We start from the raw sequence: 20,627 nt of genomic DNA, 5'->3' as shown, positions 1-20,627 counted from the left end.
GTTGTAGTCCACAGGCCTCCTCCGCACCGCCATCGCAGCGGCGATCGGACTACATTTCCCAGAGTCCCGGGCGCTGAATGGCGGTGGCTGGTGGCGCTGGGGAGTCGTGAGAGGCGACTCCGGCTCCAGCGCTGACCCCGGCACCAGGATCAGGTGAGGGGCCGCGGGCCTCGGGCTCGGGGCTCTTTTCCTCGCCCGCTGCCCTCGGGAGCTTGGGCCGGGATCTGTCGCTGGCCCGGGACGTGGCGCAGGGCCATTAGGGGGGAAATGGCGGTAGGGCCGGTGTTCTCCTTCAGCCGTCACTGGCTGTGGCAGTGGAGGAAAGGGCGAGATCTCCCGGATCTTGTGGATCTGGAGGCATCTCCCGACTCCGGGAGGATCTCCCGGCTTAGGGAGGAGCAGGCCGGCGGTCGGGCTCGCCCGGGATCAGTCGCTGTCCCGAAAGGGGAGCGGGCCGGGGTTCCCCGCTGCCGGTGGCCCGGCTGCTCCCCCGGGGGACGGCAGGAGCCCCCCGCTCTCGCACAGCTGGGGGCGAAGGGTGGCCCCGGTACCCTTGGGATTGAAGCCCCTAGCCCTTAGGTGCCCTGTCCTCCCTTACCCTGAAGCCCCCGATTTGGAACACTTTTATTTCCCTTTAGGTAATGGTGTTTGACTTCAAAGTGACTATTTAACCACGCCCTTGCTTAGAGGCAGCTGCCTCTCAAAGGCTCTGCCTTGAGGTTCCCTTTATCTGTGTTTGAACAGAAGGGTTGTTGCAGTGGCACGTGAGTCAGCTGCAGCACTTGGTGCCAGTGCTCCCTGCATGCCAGCAAAGCTGCTGTGCCTGTGTGTGCACATCCAGGTGTGAGCTTCTGTAGATTCTTGCTCCAAATACCTGCTCTTTGTATTTGTATGAAGTCCAGTTCATTTTCTGTGGGTCTTGCATTTACTGCAAGAGGTGTTCAAGTCCTTCCTCAGTTCCCCTTTAAACCCCGAATTTGATCTTGAGCTATATTCACAATCTCTCTTAGATCTCTGATTTTTCCCTGGGATTGCCTAAATATGAGAGTTACTGATAAAAGAGTAACATCATTTGTTTGTCTGGCGTTGTGGCATGAGAGGCTTTTGGGCATGAGCTGTTTGTTAATTGATTTCCTGGCATTTGTTGCAGGAGCAGGATGTATACGCTGCTGTCAGGGCTCTATAAATACATGTTCCAGAGGGATGAGTACTGTGTCCTGATCCTGGGTTTGGACAATGCTGGTAAAACTGTAAGTGCTGTTTATCACTCCGTGGAGGGCACACACAATCCTAAACATCCTTCAGGGATAAATCTTCCAACAAGGGTCAGGCTTCCTTCAGCTGTGTCCTGAGTTACTTCAGTGATGTCACACCAAGCAATCAACTTTTCCTCATTACTTAAATTTAGTACAAGCTTTCAGGGATGTGGCTGAGGCTTTGGTAATCCCATAATCACATGTGATCCCTTCTTTCCTTGCTAAAATAGGGAGCAAGAAGAGTGGTTTGTCCAAAATTAGGTAGGGCAGTATCTGCTCTAGCAGGATTGTGCAGAAATGAAAAGAGGTTTGGGGTAGGATTACCCCAGCCAGTAAAATGTTTGACAGTAAATACTTTGTCTTATTCTTTTTCAGACCTTCCTTGAACAAACTAAGACCCGATTTAACAAGAACTACAAAGGGATGAGTTTGTCCAAAATCACAACCACTGTAGGCTTAAACAGTGAGTAAATCCACATGGAATTTTTTCAGCTTTCTTGCATAGATAGACAACAGCTGTTTTTTGTTTTAAATATTTAAGAATTCAGAAGGTAAGAATAGTTCCTGGGTGCAGAGATTGTATCTCCCAACTGTGCAGGTCTTTTTATAGAGAATAAAATAGACTTTCTTAGCTTAGGAGGAGAAACTCTTGAAGTATTAAAACTTCAGGTATCCTATTTCAGTGCTATCCTCAAACTATATTTCCCTGGAGTTCATTCCTTGGCCCAGTTCTGGAATTATTTGCACTGATGCTGCTCTGTATTTGTGATCACTCCGTGCAGGTTTTGCTCTGTTGTTGCAAGCAGCTGCTGCCTGTGATTTGTTCCCCTACAAGCCTGTCCCACCCCAGATTTCTGAGTGGGGTGTGCAGGTGTCTGTGCTTTCCAGCACCCATAGTTTTCACTGGATTGCCCTTTCTTCCTTCCTTCTAGTTGGAACTATTGATGTTGGCAAAACTCGGCTCATGTTCTGGGACCTTGGTGGGCAGGAGGAGCTGCAGTCACTTTGGGACAAGGTTAGAGATGTGGTTTTGTTTTGTTTGATTTATACAACTTCCCAGAGAAGCTGTGGCTGCCCCATCCCTGGAAACGTTCAAAGCAGGGTGGATGGAGCTCCGATCAGCCTGATCTAGTGGGAGGTGTCCCTGCTCCTGGCAGGGGATTGGAATGAGATGGTTGGCCCTTTCCAACACAAACCATCCTGTGATTCTGTGATTTCTTTTAGAAGTGGTTTTGTCTCTTTTAGAACTCAACCACGACATTCATTTGGTAATCACACAGGCTTATTGATAACTCAAGTATTTAGTATTAACACTTTTTCAGAGATTCCACTATTTCTGTGCTTAATATTTGCATTACTGGTTACAGACAGCAATTACTAAGCCAGATCTGGGGTTGTGCCATAGAGATAAGCTTTGGGGGGGCACAGGTGAGCTTTTCTACCTGGTGTGTTGATCAGACCTGCAAACAGAACAGGCAGCACAGGCTGTGTGCCTCCATTCTGTCCAGGCACACTGTGGATACAGCTGCCTCTAACTGGTTCTCTCCTCCACATGTACCAAAACTGTACCAAATCAAATCAGGGAGAGGAACAAGTGATCCTAGTGGATTGGCACCAATATCTATGTTCTCCTTCCAGTACTATGCTGAATCTCACGGGGTGATCTATGTTATTGACTCCACTGATGAGGAGAGGCTCTCCGAGTCCAAAAGAGCTTTTGGTAAGTACTGTGTCACCAAATTGTCCTGGAAGGTTGTATCAAATGAAGCTGTAATGCAAGAGGGAGCTTCTGGCTTCATCCCTCTGTCCAGAGAATCTGTGCCAGGCATTTGTACAACTTCCAGAACTGGCTAAACCTTGTTTTGTTTCTGTCCTTTAGAGAAGATGATTACCAGTGAAGCTCTGGAAGGGGTTCCCATTCTGGTGTTGGCCAACAAGCAGGATGTAGAGGTAAAATATGGAGGATTTACATAAATGAGCACATAAGCCTTGGAAAGGTGAACTCTGCATTCATGTTAAATTTGTTCCACAGTCTTGAGTTGATCCTCTGGTACTTTCTTACCACTCTAAATAATTGCTTTGAATTTAGTTGTATTTTTTTCCTTTGTCCTCCAGCCTTTTTTTAGTGCCACGACTGAGCTTCCTACGGGCACGTAGTTTTGAACTCTTTATGTAAACAGAACAAACTGCATAGCTATGGTGGGTCTTTCTTGTAGTGTGACTGGCTACATTGATGCTGTTTTTTCCTGTTTATTCAGAAAAAAAATGTTTAGTGCACTTTGTTTATGCTGCTCTTTTAAAACCCAGGAATAGCGCAACAGATGTATGTGAAGCAAATCATCCTTTCCCCATAATTGGATAAGATCTGCTCAATAAATCACTTGTTTGTTGTAGAGCATTCAGTGACAGCAGTGAATGGCAAGGAATGCTCTTTTCTGATAATGTAATTTAAATTCTTTCCAGTGTATTCAGAACTGTAAAGCTCTTGGTTTGGGTTTGGCAGTTCGTGGGTGGTGTGGTGTTCAGGTGACACATCCTGAGCCATCCTTACCTCCCTCAGCATAGAAAAAAGAGAAGAGAGTGCCCAAGGTGGTCGTGGTTTTTTTTTGTGTTTTCCCCCTGGAAATTGTACCTGGAATTCCAGGAGTGCTGCTCCAGTGACTCGTCTCTAGATGGAGCCAGAGGCTTGCAGTAGGATTTGGAGCAGCAGGCCTGGCAGCTGGGATCAGTCTCTGTTCCAAAGGATGCAAATACTTCTCAGGTTCTTCCTCTGCACTTAACACTTGTCCGAGCGATTGCACTTGTGGAAACATGTGAGGCTTCCATAGAAATCACTTGGCTCTAGAGCAGGATTTCATGAGTACAACACAGATTGGTTTTTGGATGATGTAATTTATCTAGATTATCTAGTCTTAGAAATAAGAGAAATGTAATTCCATGTAAAAGCATGAGATCGAGTCTGAACTCCTGATTTATGGTCCTGACTTTGCTGTGGTCTCTGGGAAATGGTCTGTCTTTTTTCTGTGGAAACTAGAATATTGACTCTCACATTTCTGTACACAGCTTTTCTGTAGGGAACAGCCTGCACTCTTGCCTTGACTTGTTGAGGATAAGGTCCAAGCAGTGACCTGGAAAGTTGTTCCAGTTTCTCTCTTGATTGTATATACATATCTTCTTACAGGCTGCAGACACTGGCTTTTCTGACACTCTAACCAGACTAAAGACAAATAATTGAACAATTTGGCTTCTTTAAATTGCTAGAAAGAGGTATTTGGACCAGCCCACAGACTTAGTGCCTTCATGCAGTTGTAGAGCTACAAGAGATTAGCAAAGCTAAACCCACTGGAGGTTTGCCTGTTTGTAAGAAATACCTACATTGAGTATTTAGAGCTTCCCTCCTACAGAATGATCTTGGTTATGGACCCAGCAAAGAGACATCAATGTTATTAACAAATCACTAAGGGGATTATAGCTTATTTTTCAGTAATTACTGAGGTTCACTTAAACAAGTTTGAGAAAGCTCAGTAGCCTGTTTCTCTTCCTCTGATTTAGCAGTATGGAAGACCTCTGGAATAAAAGTGATAATTAGCATTGATAGAGATTTTTCTGCTCTGGATCTCCAGACATAAAACTGTAGGAAATTCTCACCAGCATCCCTCTGTCCTGAGCCATGATAAGGGAGGATAAGTGGTATCTTAACCTTGCTGGTATTTGGAGATGAAGGGTAATTCTTGATGATGATGTCTGTAGAGGTCAGCAGAAGGCTTGTGATCAAATACATCAGAATTTGTACATCTGACATAGTTTGTTTTTTAAGTTTACATTCTGTTATCAAGATAACAAAAGTGCTGATGCAACCTGAAATTGCACGAAGCATTGGGAATTCTGCAGTGAACCCCAGGGTACATTGTGTCCTCTCAGCACTGCCAAGCATGAGTGGTATTTAGTCATTCCAGGGCATAAAACATGGTCATTGACTGCAAAACACCAATTCTAATTCTCACAATACTGAATGTGATATTTTATGGTATCAGGAGAATGCTCTGTGTTCAGCAGGGGCTTCAAAAGTGGATTATTTTATAAATAATTTAAAAACTATGTCAAATGTGTGTTGGAGAAAGGAATTTGTTTAGGTTTTTAAAGGAACTATTGCTTTGTAGAGAAATAAAATACCTAATATCTACTAATTCCTGTGAACTCCCTTTCAACTCAGAATGCCACTTTTGAAAATATGGCTTATTGCAGAAAAACCAGCAAAATCAGAATTGGTATTTGTTGTTTTGATGTGAATGCAGCTGTTGAAAGGTTTACACAAGGTATATATTTCTGAGCTTTACAATTAACTGTTATGAGGATAGAATGGCTCATTATACAACACTATTCAGAATACTGGAAAAGCATGACCTGTCAAAAACAGCATCTGAAATTTAACAATCTGAAAATTACTGGGTGCTCTATGGTGACCCATGTATGGGAGGAAGTTTTGCCATCCTCATCTAATGATAAATTTTGGAAATATAATTTGAAATCTCCAGAATGTTGAAAAGCCTCCTCATGCCTCTGGAAGATGTGAGGAGTCATGGTGAGTAGCAGACTACTCATTTCCATGCAGTTAGAAAACAGACCTGCATGAAAGTCATTCTGGTTCCCAACTGAAGACCTCCCACAGCTTCCCTGTAAAATTAGTTTTAATTTAAATAAGATGGTTTCAATTGAGGCTATACTATTCCTTCTTTAAATTTAAAGAAGCTTAAATTCTAATTTAAAACAAACTTGTATAAAGGGTAGCTCCAGACCATAGGTGAGTGAGGTGAGCCAGACTTTTTGTGAAATAGGATTTTATTTAGGCAATCCACCTTGCTGTTGTTTCCCTTTTAGTTTCATTCTGATTGTTGATTACTATTGAGATGACTGAAGAGCCTCTATGTGAAATTTTATGCATGCTTCTGGATTTATCCTGACAGGAGACCAGGCAGCAGCAATATCTTTGCTCCAGCGGATTTGGGAAATGGGCAAAGGCTCTACAATGCCACCTTTTTTTTGCTAAAACTTGCCTTGCTGCTTGATAGATTTTTTAGGTGTGCCATTGCTGAGTCTTACTTTGGGTAATGCTATTCTGAACTCTTCATAGGAGGAATTTGGTTCAGTCCTGGCTAGATTATGCCTGGAGGAGCGTTCATCAAAAGATGTTTTGCAGTGTGTTATTTTGGGGAAGCCAAGATAGAAATCTGGTTCGTCATGGGTTGTGTGTGAGGTTCCTGTGAACTGGCTGAGAGATACCATCATTCCTGAAAGGTCACTGTGCATTGTGTTATTGTAATAGAGCACTGTTGATGTGATCACAGATCCAGCTTCCCTTCTTTGCCCTTGGCTTATGGGTTTGCAGCTGAGAAACAAAGCACATCTGTAAACAAATATTTTGTAATGTGGCTGGGGAGAAGGGGAACTTGGAAGCCACAGCTGACATTTTCCTCTGGGCATGAGAAGCTCAGATGGCCCTTGCTGAAGTGGTGGATAATCTGCCTCAGCCCCTGCTCTCACATGAGATTCCAGTTCATGGCTTTCCTTGGAACACTAAAACAAGGCACTGATAGTTTTGTGTTACCTGTCTGCTGTGCTGCTCTACTTCATCCCAAGGGGAAAATGATGTTCCTCAAAACAGGATTGTTGATGCAGTGGCATCCTGCTGTGAATGGTGCAAAGTCTCAGAAGCAAAACTCTTTCTGATGCAGATTTCTATGGAAAGCCATGGCTGGGCAGCTCTGTGGAAGGTGGGGCAGGCCACAGCTCTACCAGAAGCTGGGAAAGGGAAGTTATAACAATGGTTTATACTGGGAGATAAAAATGGCTGTAATTGTTAGCTGCACTGGGAAAAGTGGACTCTTAAAGGCTTCGAGGATGGGCAAGGTGAAGGATATGAGTTCTCTGTGCTGCTGGGTATGTGCAGGTGACCTGGTCTGCTGGTGGTGTTGGGAAGTTCATTGCCTGATTGCTTTGCTACCTGTGCAAGTAGAAGTTGAGGAATCAAGGACAGCATGACTGTGCTCTCTGTTGTTACTTGTACCTTGAACACCTTATTTGATTTATTTTAAAATATTTTAAAATGTGTCATCATTCAGAAAAGGAGAAGGAAAGGCAGGCTCAAGAAGAAGAAAAGGATATATTCAAAAGTCTGTCATTATACAATGATATTAAACTCTGAGAAGCTTCAAGTATATTTCGAGAAACATTTGCTCAATTTCAGCTGCCTTGAGATTTAACCTTTCTGCTGCCAAGTCTCATTGACTGAAAAAACCATAGATGTGAAAAACAGCTCAAATTACTGACATGCAGCTCCTTCTCCTTCCCAGTTGTTGAGTAATTGACTTGTCCAGAGCTTTGGGTTAAACCAGGAAGCATTTGGACCTGCCTTTTTTACTGGGCAGTGGACACCATACCAGGCTAAGGGAGCAGCTTTTACAAAGCAGTAGAGAATGGTTGGTTAGTTGGTTGGTTGGTTGGTTGGTTGTAATCTCTTCCCCATCTTCCAGACCTACTGGTTTGAATTCCAGCTCCCAAGCCCAATCTGACTCCCTCTAAAGTTAGTAATTGTTGTTGTTGGGATTTTTTTAATTAACTGTATATCCTGTGGCTGACAGCTCATCTGTATGAACTGCACATTTTTCACTGTCAAAAATTCCGACCTAAATTGTTGAGGGTTTTGCAGAATGATGTCAGTAACGTTTTTGGATACAGTTTCCAGGTCATTGATTGAAAGGGCAAGTTTAAAATGCAGCTGTGGTCATAAGAAAGTACAGTCATCAAAAGTTGCACAGTTAATGGAGTCAAAGGCACTTGGGTGAATTGGGTATTGTTAAACTCCTTGCAAGCCATTTCTTAAGATCCTTTCCTACATGCAAGCAATGAAATCTACTGTTGTCCACAAAAATTTCCTGTATTTAATTTCTCCAGAATCAGTGTTTTGCAAATGCATGGCTGGTAACAATTTTCATATTTCTGTTCTCTCAGCGTTTACGTTCACTTGGCCACTCCTCAGGACTCACAAAGGGTGCCATTTGGCATTTGTGTAAACATTTGTCCAAAACACATATGTGGGCCTGACTGAACGTTCCAAACACATATTTGAGGCTTGTTGAAGGTCCAGAATGTCTTTGCAGAGAGGAGGGAAGGTGGGCTCATGGCCAGCTGAAGTGCTTAAATGGCTTGTCCAAGGCTTCTGAGTGAAAAATGAGCACTGAGTGCTCAGGGAGGTGCAGGTCCAGACTTTAGTTGGGCAGGTTTGCTTTTGTTGTAGCTTTAAGACTTTTGTGGTGACACTGTGATTTATGTGGGGAAAGTAATCCACTGATTTATTGGGAGGGTTATGATTTGTGTTGTTGTTCCCAGCAGCCTCCTGGCAGACTCACAAAACTTCAGGACCTGCTGGGGGTCAAGAGCACAGTGACATCAGGCATCAGAAAATGTGCTGCATTCAGTGCTGCCAGTGTTTGCTCTGAATGCAAACAGACAAGTGCCGGTGAGGCATGGCTGTAATGCCAAGGAATGTGCTGAGAACTGAGGAGAAATCCCAGCTTGTTTTGTGAGAGTGCCTAGGATGCTGGCAAAGAGTCAGCTGGGCTTGTGGCAGGGACACTGCTTCAAAAGGCTTTGTAAATATTAAAGCTCTTGTAGTGTCCTGGTAAATATAAGCTGTTGAGCAGCTTGGAAGGGATATCATTAGAGGATGCAGGTTGTACTCATTTTCAGGACAATTTGCTTAGAACTGTACAGATTAAGGATCAGGGAGGTGAGGCAGTGTGTGTACTGTCAGCAAACAGCATTCTCTTTGTTGAAAAAAGAATGTGCTTGTTTCTTTGGACTGTAAAGAGGTGAATTTACTGTGTTGGTGGGTGAGTGGGTTTAACCTGATAGCGTTGCCATCCTGACTGATAAAAGACTGCAGTCATGGTAGGATTCATTGTGGAAGAAGGTCACCATGTCTTGTAGCACAAACAAGCTCTACTTTGGTTCCCTTTGCAGACTTGTCTGTCAATACCCGATATCAAGACAGCATTTAGTGACTGCATTAACAAAATTGGGAAGAGAGACTGCCTGACACAAGCCTGCTCGGCCCTTACTGGGTGAGTATGAGAAGGGGTAGACTGAGAATTTGTTGACTGAGCAGCTGTGGGGTATCACACACAGAGCAGCACTACATGAGTAGTTAAGCCTTGAAAGGGAGCTGTACTTCCTTCCAGCACTGACAGATACTTGTTCGAGATCCTTGGACTTGCACCAGCTCAGTAACTTCATCTGTAAATCCTGCCTGTCAAACATAGTGGAAATGTACTGCTGGCTGAGAACAGCAGAACTTGGAGGCCTACTTGTTGTCCTGTATCATCCCTTCTCCTTACACAATCATCCTTGCAGTTTGCTGCAGCTCCTGGCTTTTAGATTAGAAGTCAGTTGAAAATTCGCTGTTGATGCCTCTGCCAGAGAAATGGGTGGTGCTTCACTGCTGCTGCCATAATTATGTTTCTGCTTTCATATTCTTTGGCATGCAGATGAGCTTCGTGATGGGGATGATATCACAGTTTCCAGGAGTCCTCTTACACGGGGATGCCTGTGGTTTAAGATTTGATGACTAGAACAGACCCTAATTTGGGCTTACACAGCTGCGTGCCGCAACCTTGACCAGCCCACTGGATTCTTGACATCTCAGCATCATTATTGCGTAACGAGTCTTTCAGTACTTTTGTTCTTTGTACTTTCAGTTCTTGAAGTGAAAAGTGCTACTTAGCATAAATCAAAAGTTTTGTTTGAAACACTCCTGGCTGAATTACTGCCTGGGCTGAATCTAGAGCTTTGAATTTTTTTCTGTGTTATCATACAAGCTACTACAAAAGATAACAAAAACTTCTTGAACCATGAAAAAAATCTGTTGTCTGCATTGCTACAAATCACATGCCATTAAGCAGGTGAATGACCACAAGAACAGTGTTCAAGCACTGACTGGAAGAGAAGTATTAGATAATAACCTTATTTGTACAAACATTTCTAGTTTTGATCTGTGTGGAATTTCCTTTCAAAATTCCAGTCTGAGCTTGCACTAAAAGAATAAATAACTCATGGAAGTCATGGCTGGGGAGCTGTGCAGACCATCAAGGTGTTGACTTGCTTGGCAGCCCCAGCACAGATGATTATACAAAGCTGGAACCAAGATTTTAAGATCTTGTACAGCTAGTATGGGGTTTGTGGCAAAATTACCTCAAACCAGCTGTCAGGTGGGTTTGATGTTTGTTCATCCCAAGATTTCCACAGAGTTGATGACTAAGTTGGGTATAGACTTGCACAGACACCAGAAAAATAAAGGACGGAGGTATGTATTGCTGAGCTAAAAGATGCCTATTGTTTGCCTGTGTGAAAAATACCACAGAAATGCCAACAAATAATTGTGTAGGGCCCCTCCCTTCCTCATGTAAGGGCTTAGTTAGGGCCTATATGATCCATGTTTCTGTTCTTGATTGCTTCTTGTTGTTGGTTTATTTTAAAACCTTGTCTGCTTGTCTTACTTCCTTAGCAAAGGGGTGAACGAAGGAATTGAATGGATGGTGAAGTGTGTGGTGAGGAACATCCACCGCCCCCCAAGAAAGAAGGACATCACGTAGGAGCTCTGAGCCAGCCAAGCAATGGACAGTCTCTTTCCACACACTTTTGTGTTCCCTTTAAAGAAGGTGATCCACTGGATTCCTATTACACCTGATTCTTTCCTAACTTTGGAGACAAATACTCTCTTTCTGTGTCTAAAAAACACTTGAGCAAAGGATTCCAACTGGGTGGGGGGTGGGAATCTCTTACATTAAGTATTGTCATTGGCCTCTGAGCAATCTATGTAGCAACCTACACATTGTTGCCAATGCAAAAGACTTAATTTTCTACTATCTTACTTTGTGATTCCTGATTTGTTAGTCTAACTTGCTGGAAGCTGGTGACATGAAGGAACTCCTGAAAGAAATGCATAGGTGAATGTTGAAGGGGAGGAACAGCCTGGGGAATGGCTGTTGCTCTTAACTGCCAAGATTCTTGCTGCTCCAGCCCCATGTTCCTGCAGGGTGTTATTGGCCCTGTTATGCTGCTGTTTGTGTAGTGGGGAGAGACAGCATTAATTAGAACTTGATTTTCACTCGGGGTGTTGATTTGTAACTTTGACCTATGGTAAAAGCAGATATGGGAATCAGCAACTGCACAATGGTCATTGGATCATGGAATCTTTCAGACTGGAAAAGACCTCATAAAATCCAGCTGTGCTGGTTGAAATGGATATTTCTAGCAGGACACCAATTCCAGAAGCACTGCCTTGCTCTGACTGCCAGTGTCTTTGTGCATTCTCTTTAAACCTAAGAGTAATTGGGATCTTCTGTAACTGGAGTGAATCAAGGCCCTCTCTGTGATCTTTCTAAGCTGAAAACAACCTCTAGGCAGGAAGAAATCAGTATGCAATAAAGCTTCCTACTTATTTGAACTTCCCTGGCTGAAACAGTGGTATTTGGGAATAGCAATACTTAGCCCTTAGGTTTTTTTTTTTTTTTTAAAGTAGGAAAAAACAGAAAGGCAGCGCTCAAAAGACAAACAGTGCTCAGTGCTTACATCACCTACTCAGCTAGATCTGCTGATGTATCATTATCTTTTCCCTGAATATGAGTTTTTACGTGAATTTAATGGTGGATTGGCAATGGGTGTTGCTCCTCTGCTGTTTTATTTACTCCTGGTACTGGTGAATGCTCTGTGCTGTTTGCTGACATAATGAAGGGGCCATCATTCAAGGTGTACTTGAGCCAGTCCGTAGTATTTGTTTAAAGTCTCTTAGTTGGCATCTGTCAAAGAACTTTCTGCTAAATTTCCTGCATGGAACTCATAGATATTTTTTGAGAGAGAACATAATTCATTTGCTCACATTTGGGTCAAAGAACAAAGGCAGCTGGGCTGTGTCATTAAGTTACTGAAGTCAGTGGAAAAAATTGCAAACTGAAGAGCAGAATCTTTGCTTCTCAGTAGAAGTAGTAAGGCTCCTTCAGACCTAGTGACCTAGTCATTTTTCTTGTGTGTTCTGTGAACGTGGAGAAACCCTTGGAAATCACTCGGCCACTGTAGGAAATGGCACTTTTGTTGGGTGCTGCATGTGATGCAGGGCTGAGATTTTCAGAAGTACTAAAGTTTTGGAGAACCGATGGCCTTTGATTATCAGGAGCATCTCTCTCACTGGGCTCTTTTAAAACACTTGGAAAGTCTGAGTGTTTTCAAGGTGACTTTGTGGCCCTGGCTGCTTTGGTTGGCAGAGTTGGTACTGACAATTAAACTGAAGATGAAAAACAGTAACTAATGAACCAAAGTACCTTGCTGAGAGTCAAAACACTTCAGTCAAGTAGCTTGAAATGTGTGTTCTTTGGGACATGGGATTTTCCAAGATTTCCACATACTGTTTCCAGATCTCTTGCTCTCTTTTTTCCCTGGGAAACCAGAAAGAACAAAACAGTTTCTAGACACAGACTGCTTTGTGGTCCATATCAGCAGGGTGTCTTAAAGCCAATGTTTTGACCTCAGAATTCCAAGTTCTCAGACGTGGGAGAGAGTAATTTTCACAGAGACATGCCCAAGCTGGGATAGGTATGTATGAGTATGCTCTGGCCACAAAAAATCAGGGAGGATTTCTCCGAAACCACCAGTGTAAAGTTCATTCTAATTCAAAGTGACCTTCCACAGCAGTATCCCAGCAGATGGGACAATTTTTTTGATCGGAAATTTAATGATTTTTCACATTTTATACTTAGAGGAAGCACAGACTTATTTGAAATGCTTTTTATGTTTCAAGTGACCCCTCTACCAGACCTCAAACAAAGCAAGAATGCTTCTGAAGTCAAAGTTCAAAATTAGTCAGTTTTACAGATTTTTGGTACATTTGCCCATGAACCTGTTTTGCCCATGCTTGTTCACAGCAATGAAATTACCTGAAGATCTGATTTATCTTTCCAAGGGGATACAGATTGATCATCTGCACTTTGCAATCCCTGTTCCCTTTGGCATGCTGTCCATGAGATAAAGGTAAGAATTCAATAACTTCAGCAGAGAATCCCACTTGCCTTATTTGAGCATTGACAGATGATGACATTTCTCTCACCCATTTGGAATTCTCTCACCCATCTGCAATTTCCTATGCTAACATTCAATAGCTGGTAGCAGCAGGAGGCAAGAGCTAAAAAAAACACTTCTAAAGCATTTATTTTGAGTCCCAGTGCTGCCTGCCAGTGCTGGCAATTCCATCTTCATTTGGAACTCTGGAAGGATGCAGAGTAACTGAATTCCAGCAGCTGGTCTGACCTAATCCTGTTCCATCCTCACCGCAAGGCAGCGGTGACATGTGTGCTGAGAGTCTGTCTTGCAGTGGTGCTGTGGTAACAACTCATCCCACTTCCCAAGACATTCTGTCCCACAGAGCTACAGAAAATGCCAAGATAAATCAGACCCAGCTTCAAAGTCCAGCATCTTATTGCAGTCTCTGGCTGCTAACGTCTGTCTCAGAAAGTGGAACAAACAGAGGCTCCTTAGAGTCTGTGCCCCTGGCCATCCTTTGACTCTCATAAACTGAAATCAAGCCATCATCAAGAAGTGGACTTAATATCCAGTGCTGTAGGATGGCTTTTTGCTAACTGAGCTATTTTTAGTCTCTTCTTCCTTTCCATCCTGCTTGTGTACTGCTGACACAGCCTGCAAATCCAGCAGTTTGTTGAGGGAAAGGATCTGCTGATACAATACAGATCACAATCTTGAATGAGTCTCTTCAGCAGTGATGTTTTAGCTGTGTATGAGATTGTTGAGTTAGTCATGATTTCCAGACATGTTCTTGATTAACTAACTCTGTTTGGAAATGTAAGGCTCAGCTAGAAACCTCCCTTAAAGTACTTTTGGAGGGTTCTGAGTTGATCTATGTATTTCACTGGATTTTTAACAGTATCCTGGGATATCTCTCCTGGCAAATTGTGCCAAGGAGAGAACTTATAGAGAAAGGCAGAGTGGTACTGTCACCGCACTTGACAAATACCCCTTAAATCAAAGAATCTGATTAATGTGGATTGTAATTCCTGGCAGCCACAACCAGCAATGTCCACACATGAAGGACAGTGAATCCTGCCTCCATGTCCAGCTCTGCTGCTGCTCCTCAGCTTTTGCCCAAAGCAGCACCACAGGCTCAGTTTGCCTTCACCTTTGGGGCTCTTTTCAGACTCCTAAGTATTTGTCTATAGATTTCCCAAAACCAATTTGAACAATTAATGAAGACAGGCTGAATTATCCCTGCCCTGCAGACAGGGCAAAATTCCCTTCTGGTGCAGTTTTCTACTCAAATTTGCCTCACATTTCTCTCCGTAGAGATAAGGGGGAGTGATGAGGTGCCAAGAGCCTTTCCCCTCTGCTGAGCTCTTACAATGGATGCTAGAAAAAACTGGAGCAGGTGCTTTTTACACTGGAATTTTATGCCACCTGGAAATCCCATGTGAAACATTCCTGGTGGATAACACCAGTTATTGTTTACCTGGTCTCAGGCATTTCCTGAAACTTTGCCCTTGGGTTTTGTTCTTTGTGCTTCTGCAATCCCTAAGGGAGTTGTTTCTCTGGTCCTCTGGTAAAACCAGCTTCCATAACAACTCCTGGGGGCTTTCCATTCATTTCTTTACACACACTCAAACTTTTTGTATTCCCAAACTGCCTTCATGATGATCTAGTCCCAGCAGTCAGCAGTGTCTGCTCTCAAATAACTTCATCTGCACAACTTGTATCTGATCACAAGCTTTCACCCATTACGTCAGAAGGGAGTGATGCTTAAAATTCCTGGTAAAGCAACAACTTAGTACTAAAAAGAATCAGACCTCATGGAAAATGACACACATCAGATGTAGAAAACATGGACAGCACAGTATGTAATAGCACTGGGGGAAAAAAATTACCTAAAGGTTTTTCATAAATGAGATGCTCGTCGACTGGAAGCAAGGAGAGGAGGAACATTGGCAGTTAACTACACAGTGCTGGAATTCTGCCTGACATTCTTAAATGTTAAACACAAAATCAGGAGTCAGGAATCTCATTCCTTCTTGGTTACACTTTTTCCTTAAAACTGCTGCTGCTAAATGAAGTTTCAAGATTCCTAGGTTGTTATGAGAGTCCTCTTGAATACCACATTCCTCACATCTCTCTTGAGGCTGTGCAGTCCCACCTTTCCCACGTGTTACCCAAGGTAGCTGTGAAGATGAGGCAGTGGATACATTCACTTCAGAGCACAGAGGATCCTTTTCTTGAAACAAAACCCTTCTGGACCAATACGTACTATTCTCACTGACATTGCTAATTCGTGACAGTAACTTTTTGTGCTTGGCCCATCTTGTCTAGGCTATGGTTTTGCCAAGAAAGGTTGGACTAGATGATCCTTGAGGTCACTCCCAACCTGGAATTCTGGGATTTTATGATTCTTCATCATTTGAAGAATATATCCTTCAGCTGAACACATTTCATGCTAAACATTTGGAGGAACTAACCCAAGCCTCTCACCCCATGTAGCCTGAAGCCATCTATATTCAGCACATACCAGAAGCACTTCTCTGAGGGCAAACTAAATTCACTGTAAAATTAAGTGTGTTTTCCTGAAACAGGAACCTCTGGAGTTGTTTCTGTTGCATGGCAGTTCAGTTCATAGCCAGGAATTCCTCTGCCAGTTCTCAGAATTCAGAGAACCTGATACTATTTCATTGGAGATTTTAATGAGAAGTTTTTCCTTCTTGAGTCAGACTCCCACAAAGAATTAAAACATTCTATAAGGCGGTCATAAGGCGGATTAAGGAATTTGCTGTTCTCAGAAGCTGGTGTTAGACACAGCACCTCCTCACTGCCTGTAATAGTAACAGGCAAAGGAATATATGGGCAACTCAGTATTTCAGAGAATCCTTAAATATCCTGAGTTGTGAGCAGCCAACAGGGATCATTGAGTTCAACTCCATGCTGAGCTTTTGCTGGGTTTTGTGACCAAGGGCTTTCAGATGGGCTCTTCTGTCAGGGGAACAAGAGGACCTGGGGCATACTGGGGTGTATCCTGCCCTGTTGAAAGATTTTGCTCCTCTGACAAAAACAAGACTGATTTTTAACTGAGATATTGGCAGTTACACATGAAACCCCCAGTACTGACCACCAACAGGGCTTTGCCCTGCAGGGACAACAGTGGGGGCAAAGGCAGCTGTGGCCTCCTGGAAAGGACAAAAACCAAAAACAACCAATCCCACACAGCAAGGACTGTACTCACATCCTCAGCATGGTGGAAATTTTGACAGCTCATTTCCATGCCATGAGAAGAGGCAGGATCATGGGATACCCCACACCACAAGCTGTGAAAGACTAATAAGTACCCTGTGAGTACATGTGGTGTGTCAAAGGGCAGGGGATCTCTGCAGACAAGAGGTGCTGAATCACAGGCAAGGCTGTTCCTCCATGACATGACAGCACACAACACATGAAACTCTGTGAAAGGAGAACTTGGGGTTGATATTCTCAAAGCTGATTTTTCCTTTCAGGTTCAGAGTCATGAAATGGGAAATGTACACTCCTATTCTTATCTCCCAAGTTTCCCAGCTAAAGGGCTCTCAGCTTCTCGGAAGATCAAAAGAAGTCAAATAAATCACCTGCTAAGCTGCAGTATCACAGAAGGAAGTAGAGAGAGACAGGAATAGAAACCAGCAGCAAGGAATCTGTATGATTTGGCCAAGGCTGAACAAGCACATTGGATCGAGTCCCTGAAGCCAGTCTGGACTCTTTAGCTGGTGCCTAACACTTCCCACTCAAAACCACCCTGAAATCCACACACCTGAGGCTCGGCAGCACTGACCACCCAACAGATCATTGCTGAGCTCGTGTCCTCACAGCGGTAGCTGGGAAGTTGTCATTCCTTGTGTTTCCATGGGAAAACGATCAAGTCTCCCAACTCCACTCTCATGGTACAGCTAAGTCACCACACTGCTGGGGCTCCTTCATCTTCAGACCAAGCATAGGATCCTGGAGCACTGGATGGCACAGCGTGATGCTTGGGTGAGCAGTGACAAAGGACACCACAACAGAGACCTCAGTTCTCCCCACACCCACATGGCACTGTGAGGTCTGGGATCCCCAATACTGCTTAGTCACTTTGACCCAGTCCTCTTTCCCTAAACATTGTGTAATTATAATTGTTTTTCAAGTAAACAAAGAGTTACTGAGGGAAGACTCCCCTTGACTCAGACATGTCAAGGGCTCATGGTTCTCAACAGGGAGAGTGTTGTGTATGGATATTGTAGTTGTAGCCATGGCTTTGTTACCAAGAAAACTCTTTTGAGTTAAAGGGCACCTTTACTAATACATTCAAATTTTCAGCTAAGAGGAGGCAGTGCCCAGACCTGATCATTAGAGCCAAGTACCTTGTGAGCAAGGTCAGGGGAGCCAAACAATGGAATCACCAAATAGAATCACAGAGCATCCTGAGTTGGGAAGGACCCACAAAGATCATCAAGTCCAACTCCTGGCCCCACACAGGACACACCAAAATCCCACTGTGTGCCTGAGGGCATTGTCCAAATGGTCTTTGAGCTCTGGTTCAGGCTTTGGGCTGTGACTGCTGCTCTGGGGAGCCTGTTCTAATGCCCAACCACCCTCTGGGAGAAAGATATTTTCCTAAAATCCAACCTAAACCTCCCTTGACACAGCTCCAGCCATTCTCTCAGGTCCTGTCACTGGTCACCAGATAGCAAAGGTCAGTGCTGCCCCTGTAAGTGACCCTTTAAACCTCCCAGGGCAAAACCAAGCTGTCCTATGAAGGCCAAGTGGTGTCCCAACACTTGCTTGGAAGCAAACTCTAGGAAGAAGTGAAAACTACAGCACTGTGGTCTGTAACTACCTCTGTAGTACCATTGTGCTCTGTAACTACCACAAGAAACCAAATCCGAGTTTTTGTTGAAAAAGACAATTCCATGTTAGTACTTCCTTAGCTGCCTTTTAAATGGTTGATTCAGCACTACAGTATTGTATGAACAGTACAGTATTGTATGAAGTTTCTTGAGCACTAAATACTTTTGAATAATTGAATTTACTCTGGGAGATGGTGATAAAAGGTACTGTCATCTGTTCTCAACTTACTCAGAAGCAGGCAGCAATAATTTTTCTTTTTTGGAAAGTGATTACTCCAAAGACATCCCAACACCTTTGGAATGTGGAACCTGGGAAGATCATCCCATTTCATAGAATCACAGAACAGTTTGAGCTGCAAGGGACTGTTAGGTTAGGTCTGAACAGTAACTTCTATTTGAGTTGTACTCGATTGCAGGTTTGTGAAGCTCACAATGTGACTTGTTAATCTTCAATCCATTTTTGGGTCTAAGCCTCAAGAAACTTCACAAACATTGTCAAAATCCTATTAATTCCATATAACACCCCCCCCCCCCGCCCCAGGGACTGCTTTACCAGCAGTCCTCACCTGGCCAAAGTGACACCAACTCATCATGGGGCTCCCTGGTCCTCACCCCTCAGTTCCCGTATATCCCCCTGGCCCCATCTGGGCCAGGTCACCTGCTGTGCCTTCTCTTGCTTGCTTTTGGAGACTTAGGAAGCTCCCTGAACACAGAAAGGAGCAAAAATTATAAATTGAGGAGGGGTAGAAATGAGGGCAGGGAATCAGGTGAGACCCTGTGGGAAAAGATGTCCCGACATCCATGTTCTCTGCCCCACAGGCTGGGCTGCCCTGCACATCTCAGCCCTCTCTGTTCCTGCTCTAGGACAGGATTGACTTCCTCAGGCTCACCTCTGCTTCTCCAGCAGGGCTGGCACTGTCCCACTCTGGCCAGGAAATTTGGTCCCACTGTTGGGTAACTGCTGTGAGGGATGAGTCTCAGCAGGGACAGCCTAGACACCTCACACAGATTTACAGCTAGAAGGGAAAATGCTACCATCAGGAGGAAAACGGAAGTGTGCTTCAAAATAAGATAAAATTTGCACCTCTGGAATAGTGATGGGAGAATGCAAAAAAGTTTGGTGTGCGTTAGCACTGCCCGGGTCCTCTCCCACAGAGCCTGGAGGGCTCAGCCCACTGTCAGCTGCTGGGCAACTTGCATGAGAGGGTGCCAAAATCTGCAGGCAGGAGAGTGAATTTACCTATCTTGTGGATGACAAGGTGGCAGCCTCAGGGCCAAGAAGGCTGCAGACTGTTTCAACAAGATGAATTGTGCATTTTCCCTGGTTTCATCCCCTCACATCTCTCTGCACACCTCAAAATTTCCCCCACTTTGTTTCCTCTATCAGTCCTAGCTCTCTACCCTTGGAGGCCCAGGCATGAGCCAGCTATGTGTGACCACACTAGAAAAACTCCCTCTGATTCCTTCCACTCAGATTCATTCCAAACTTTGCAACTGGGGCAGAACCTGCAGTGCTCTCCTTGGATGAGGAGAGACGTGTCCCAACTGCTCCTGCAATGAGCAGGCTGGGAGCACGTCAGCTCCTGCTGCCAGTGCTCCAGGCATCACCACCAGCCTGAGTAATTGCCATACCTGGCTGTGGTAATAGGTGGCCAAGGAGCCCATGGCACCACCTTAGCACTTTAAACCAGGCAGTGGTTTTGTGGGATTTTGTCTGGGTTTTAGCATTTAACAGCAGGGAGAAGCCTGACGTGGAGAGCAGTGTGGGCTTGGCTTTTTATGTAGTGCTTGTAGCATTTGGAAAATTATCTGAGTACTAAATATCTGAGTCACCCTGGGATAGCACTGCATCTACTTTTAGATGTTACCACGTGCTCTCCTCTGCCACAGTTTATGAGGAAAGAGTCTCTTAAAGCATCAGGAAAAAGCTCATGCTGCCAACTCTTCCTCTTCTCTCTCTGGGCTTTGGAAACTTCAGGGGAAACCAAAAGGGATTTTTATCCTCTTAATGTCAATTAGCTGAAAAGGTGAAATACCTTGTGATGAAGCCAAGGTGGTTTGAGAGTGCTCACTGTGTGGTGCCCATCCTGGCTTTTCCAGCAAAGCCCGGTTCCTGGAAGCCCAGCAGGACTCACGTGCCAGGGTGTTTGGCCACCCTTATAAAGGTTAATATTTATCAGAAAGGTCTTCCTCAGTCACCCTGCCTACAAGCCCACGTGAGAAGAAAATTCCCTGTGCAGAAATTCCAGCTAACTTGGCAATGAGGGGAACAGGGTTGGGAGGAGACCTGAGGAGAGGCTGCAAATCCCCTGAACAGAACACGATAACAACACGTGGGTGCTCAGGAGCACCCTGGCAGAGCAAGTCAGGCTGGTGGCACCAAGCTGGGGAGCTGCTGGTGGCACAGGGCATCATTCCCTGC

At 44.3% G+C, this 20,627-nt stretch overlaps 1 protein-coding gene across 1 annotated transcript; it reads left to right on the top strand.

Moving 5' to 3' along the window:
• The first annotated feature begins 48 nt into the window (after positions 1–48).
• ARFRP1 (ADP ribosylation factor related protein 1) lies at positions 49–11,757 on the top strand. Its single transcript, XM_053993286.1, has 8 exons — positions 49–153; positions 1,151–1,250; positions 1,632–1,719; positions 2,189–2,271; positions 2,895–2,976; positions 3,136–3,206; positions 9,276–9,376; positions 10,816–11,757. Exons 2-8 carry the CDS (start codon positions 1,158–1,160, stop codon positions 10,901–10,903), a joined length of 606 nt encoding a protein of 201 aa, XP_053849261.1. The 5' UTR covers positions 49–153; positions 1,151–1,157; the 3' UTR covers positions 10,904–11,757.
• The last annotated feature ends 8,870 nt before the right edge of the window (positions 11,758–20,627 follow it).

This window comes from Vidua macroura, chromosome 17 (assembly GCF_024509145.1).
Source record: "Vidua macroura isolate BioBank_ID:100142 chromosome 17, ASM2450914v1, whole genome shotgun sequence".
In the NCBI taxonomy this organism is placed as follows: Eukaryota; Metazoa; Chordata; class Aves; order Passeriformes; family Viduidae; genus Vidua; species Vidua macroura.
This window is presented reverse-complemented; position numbering and strand designations above follow the sequence as displayed.

What these genes read in the sequence shown, in the direction of transcription:
- ARFRP1 (XM_053993286.1), top strand. Translation starts at nt 1,158, where the DNA reads ATGTATACGCTGCTGTCAGGGCTCTATAAATACATGTTCCAGAGGGAT. An exon ending in TGCAGTCACTTTGGGACAAG is followed by an intron (nt 2,272 to 2,894) that starts GTTAGAGATGTG and finishes TTCTCCTTCCAG; the next exon opens with TACTATGCTGAATCTCACGG. An exon ending in GCCTGCTCGGCCCTTACTGG is followed by an intron (nt 9,377 to 10,815) that starts GTGAGTATGAGA and finishes TTACTTCCTTAG; the next exon opens with CAAAGGGGTGAACGAAGGAA.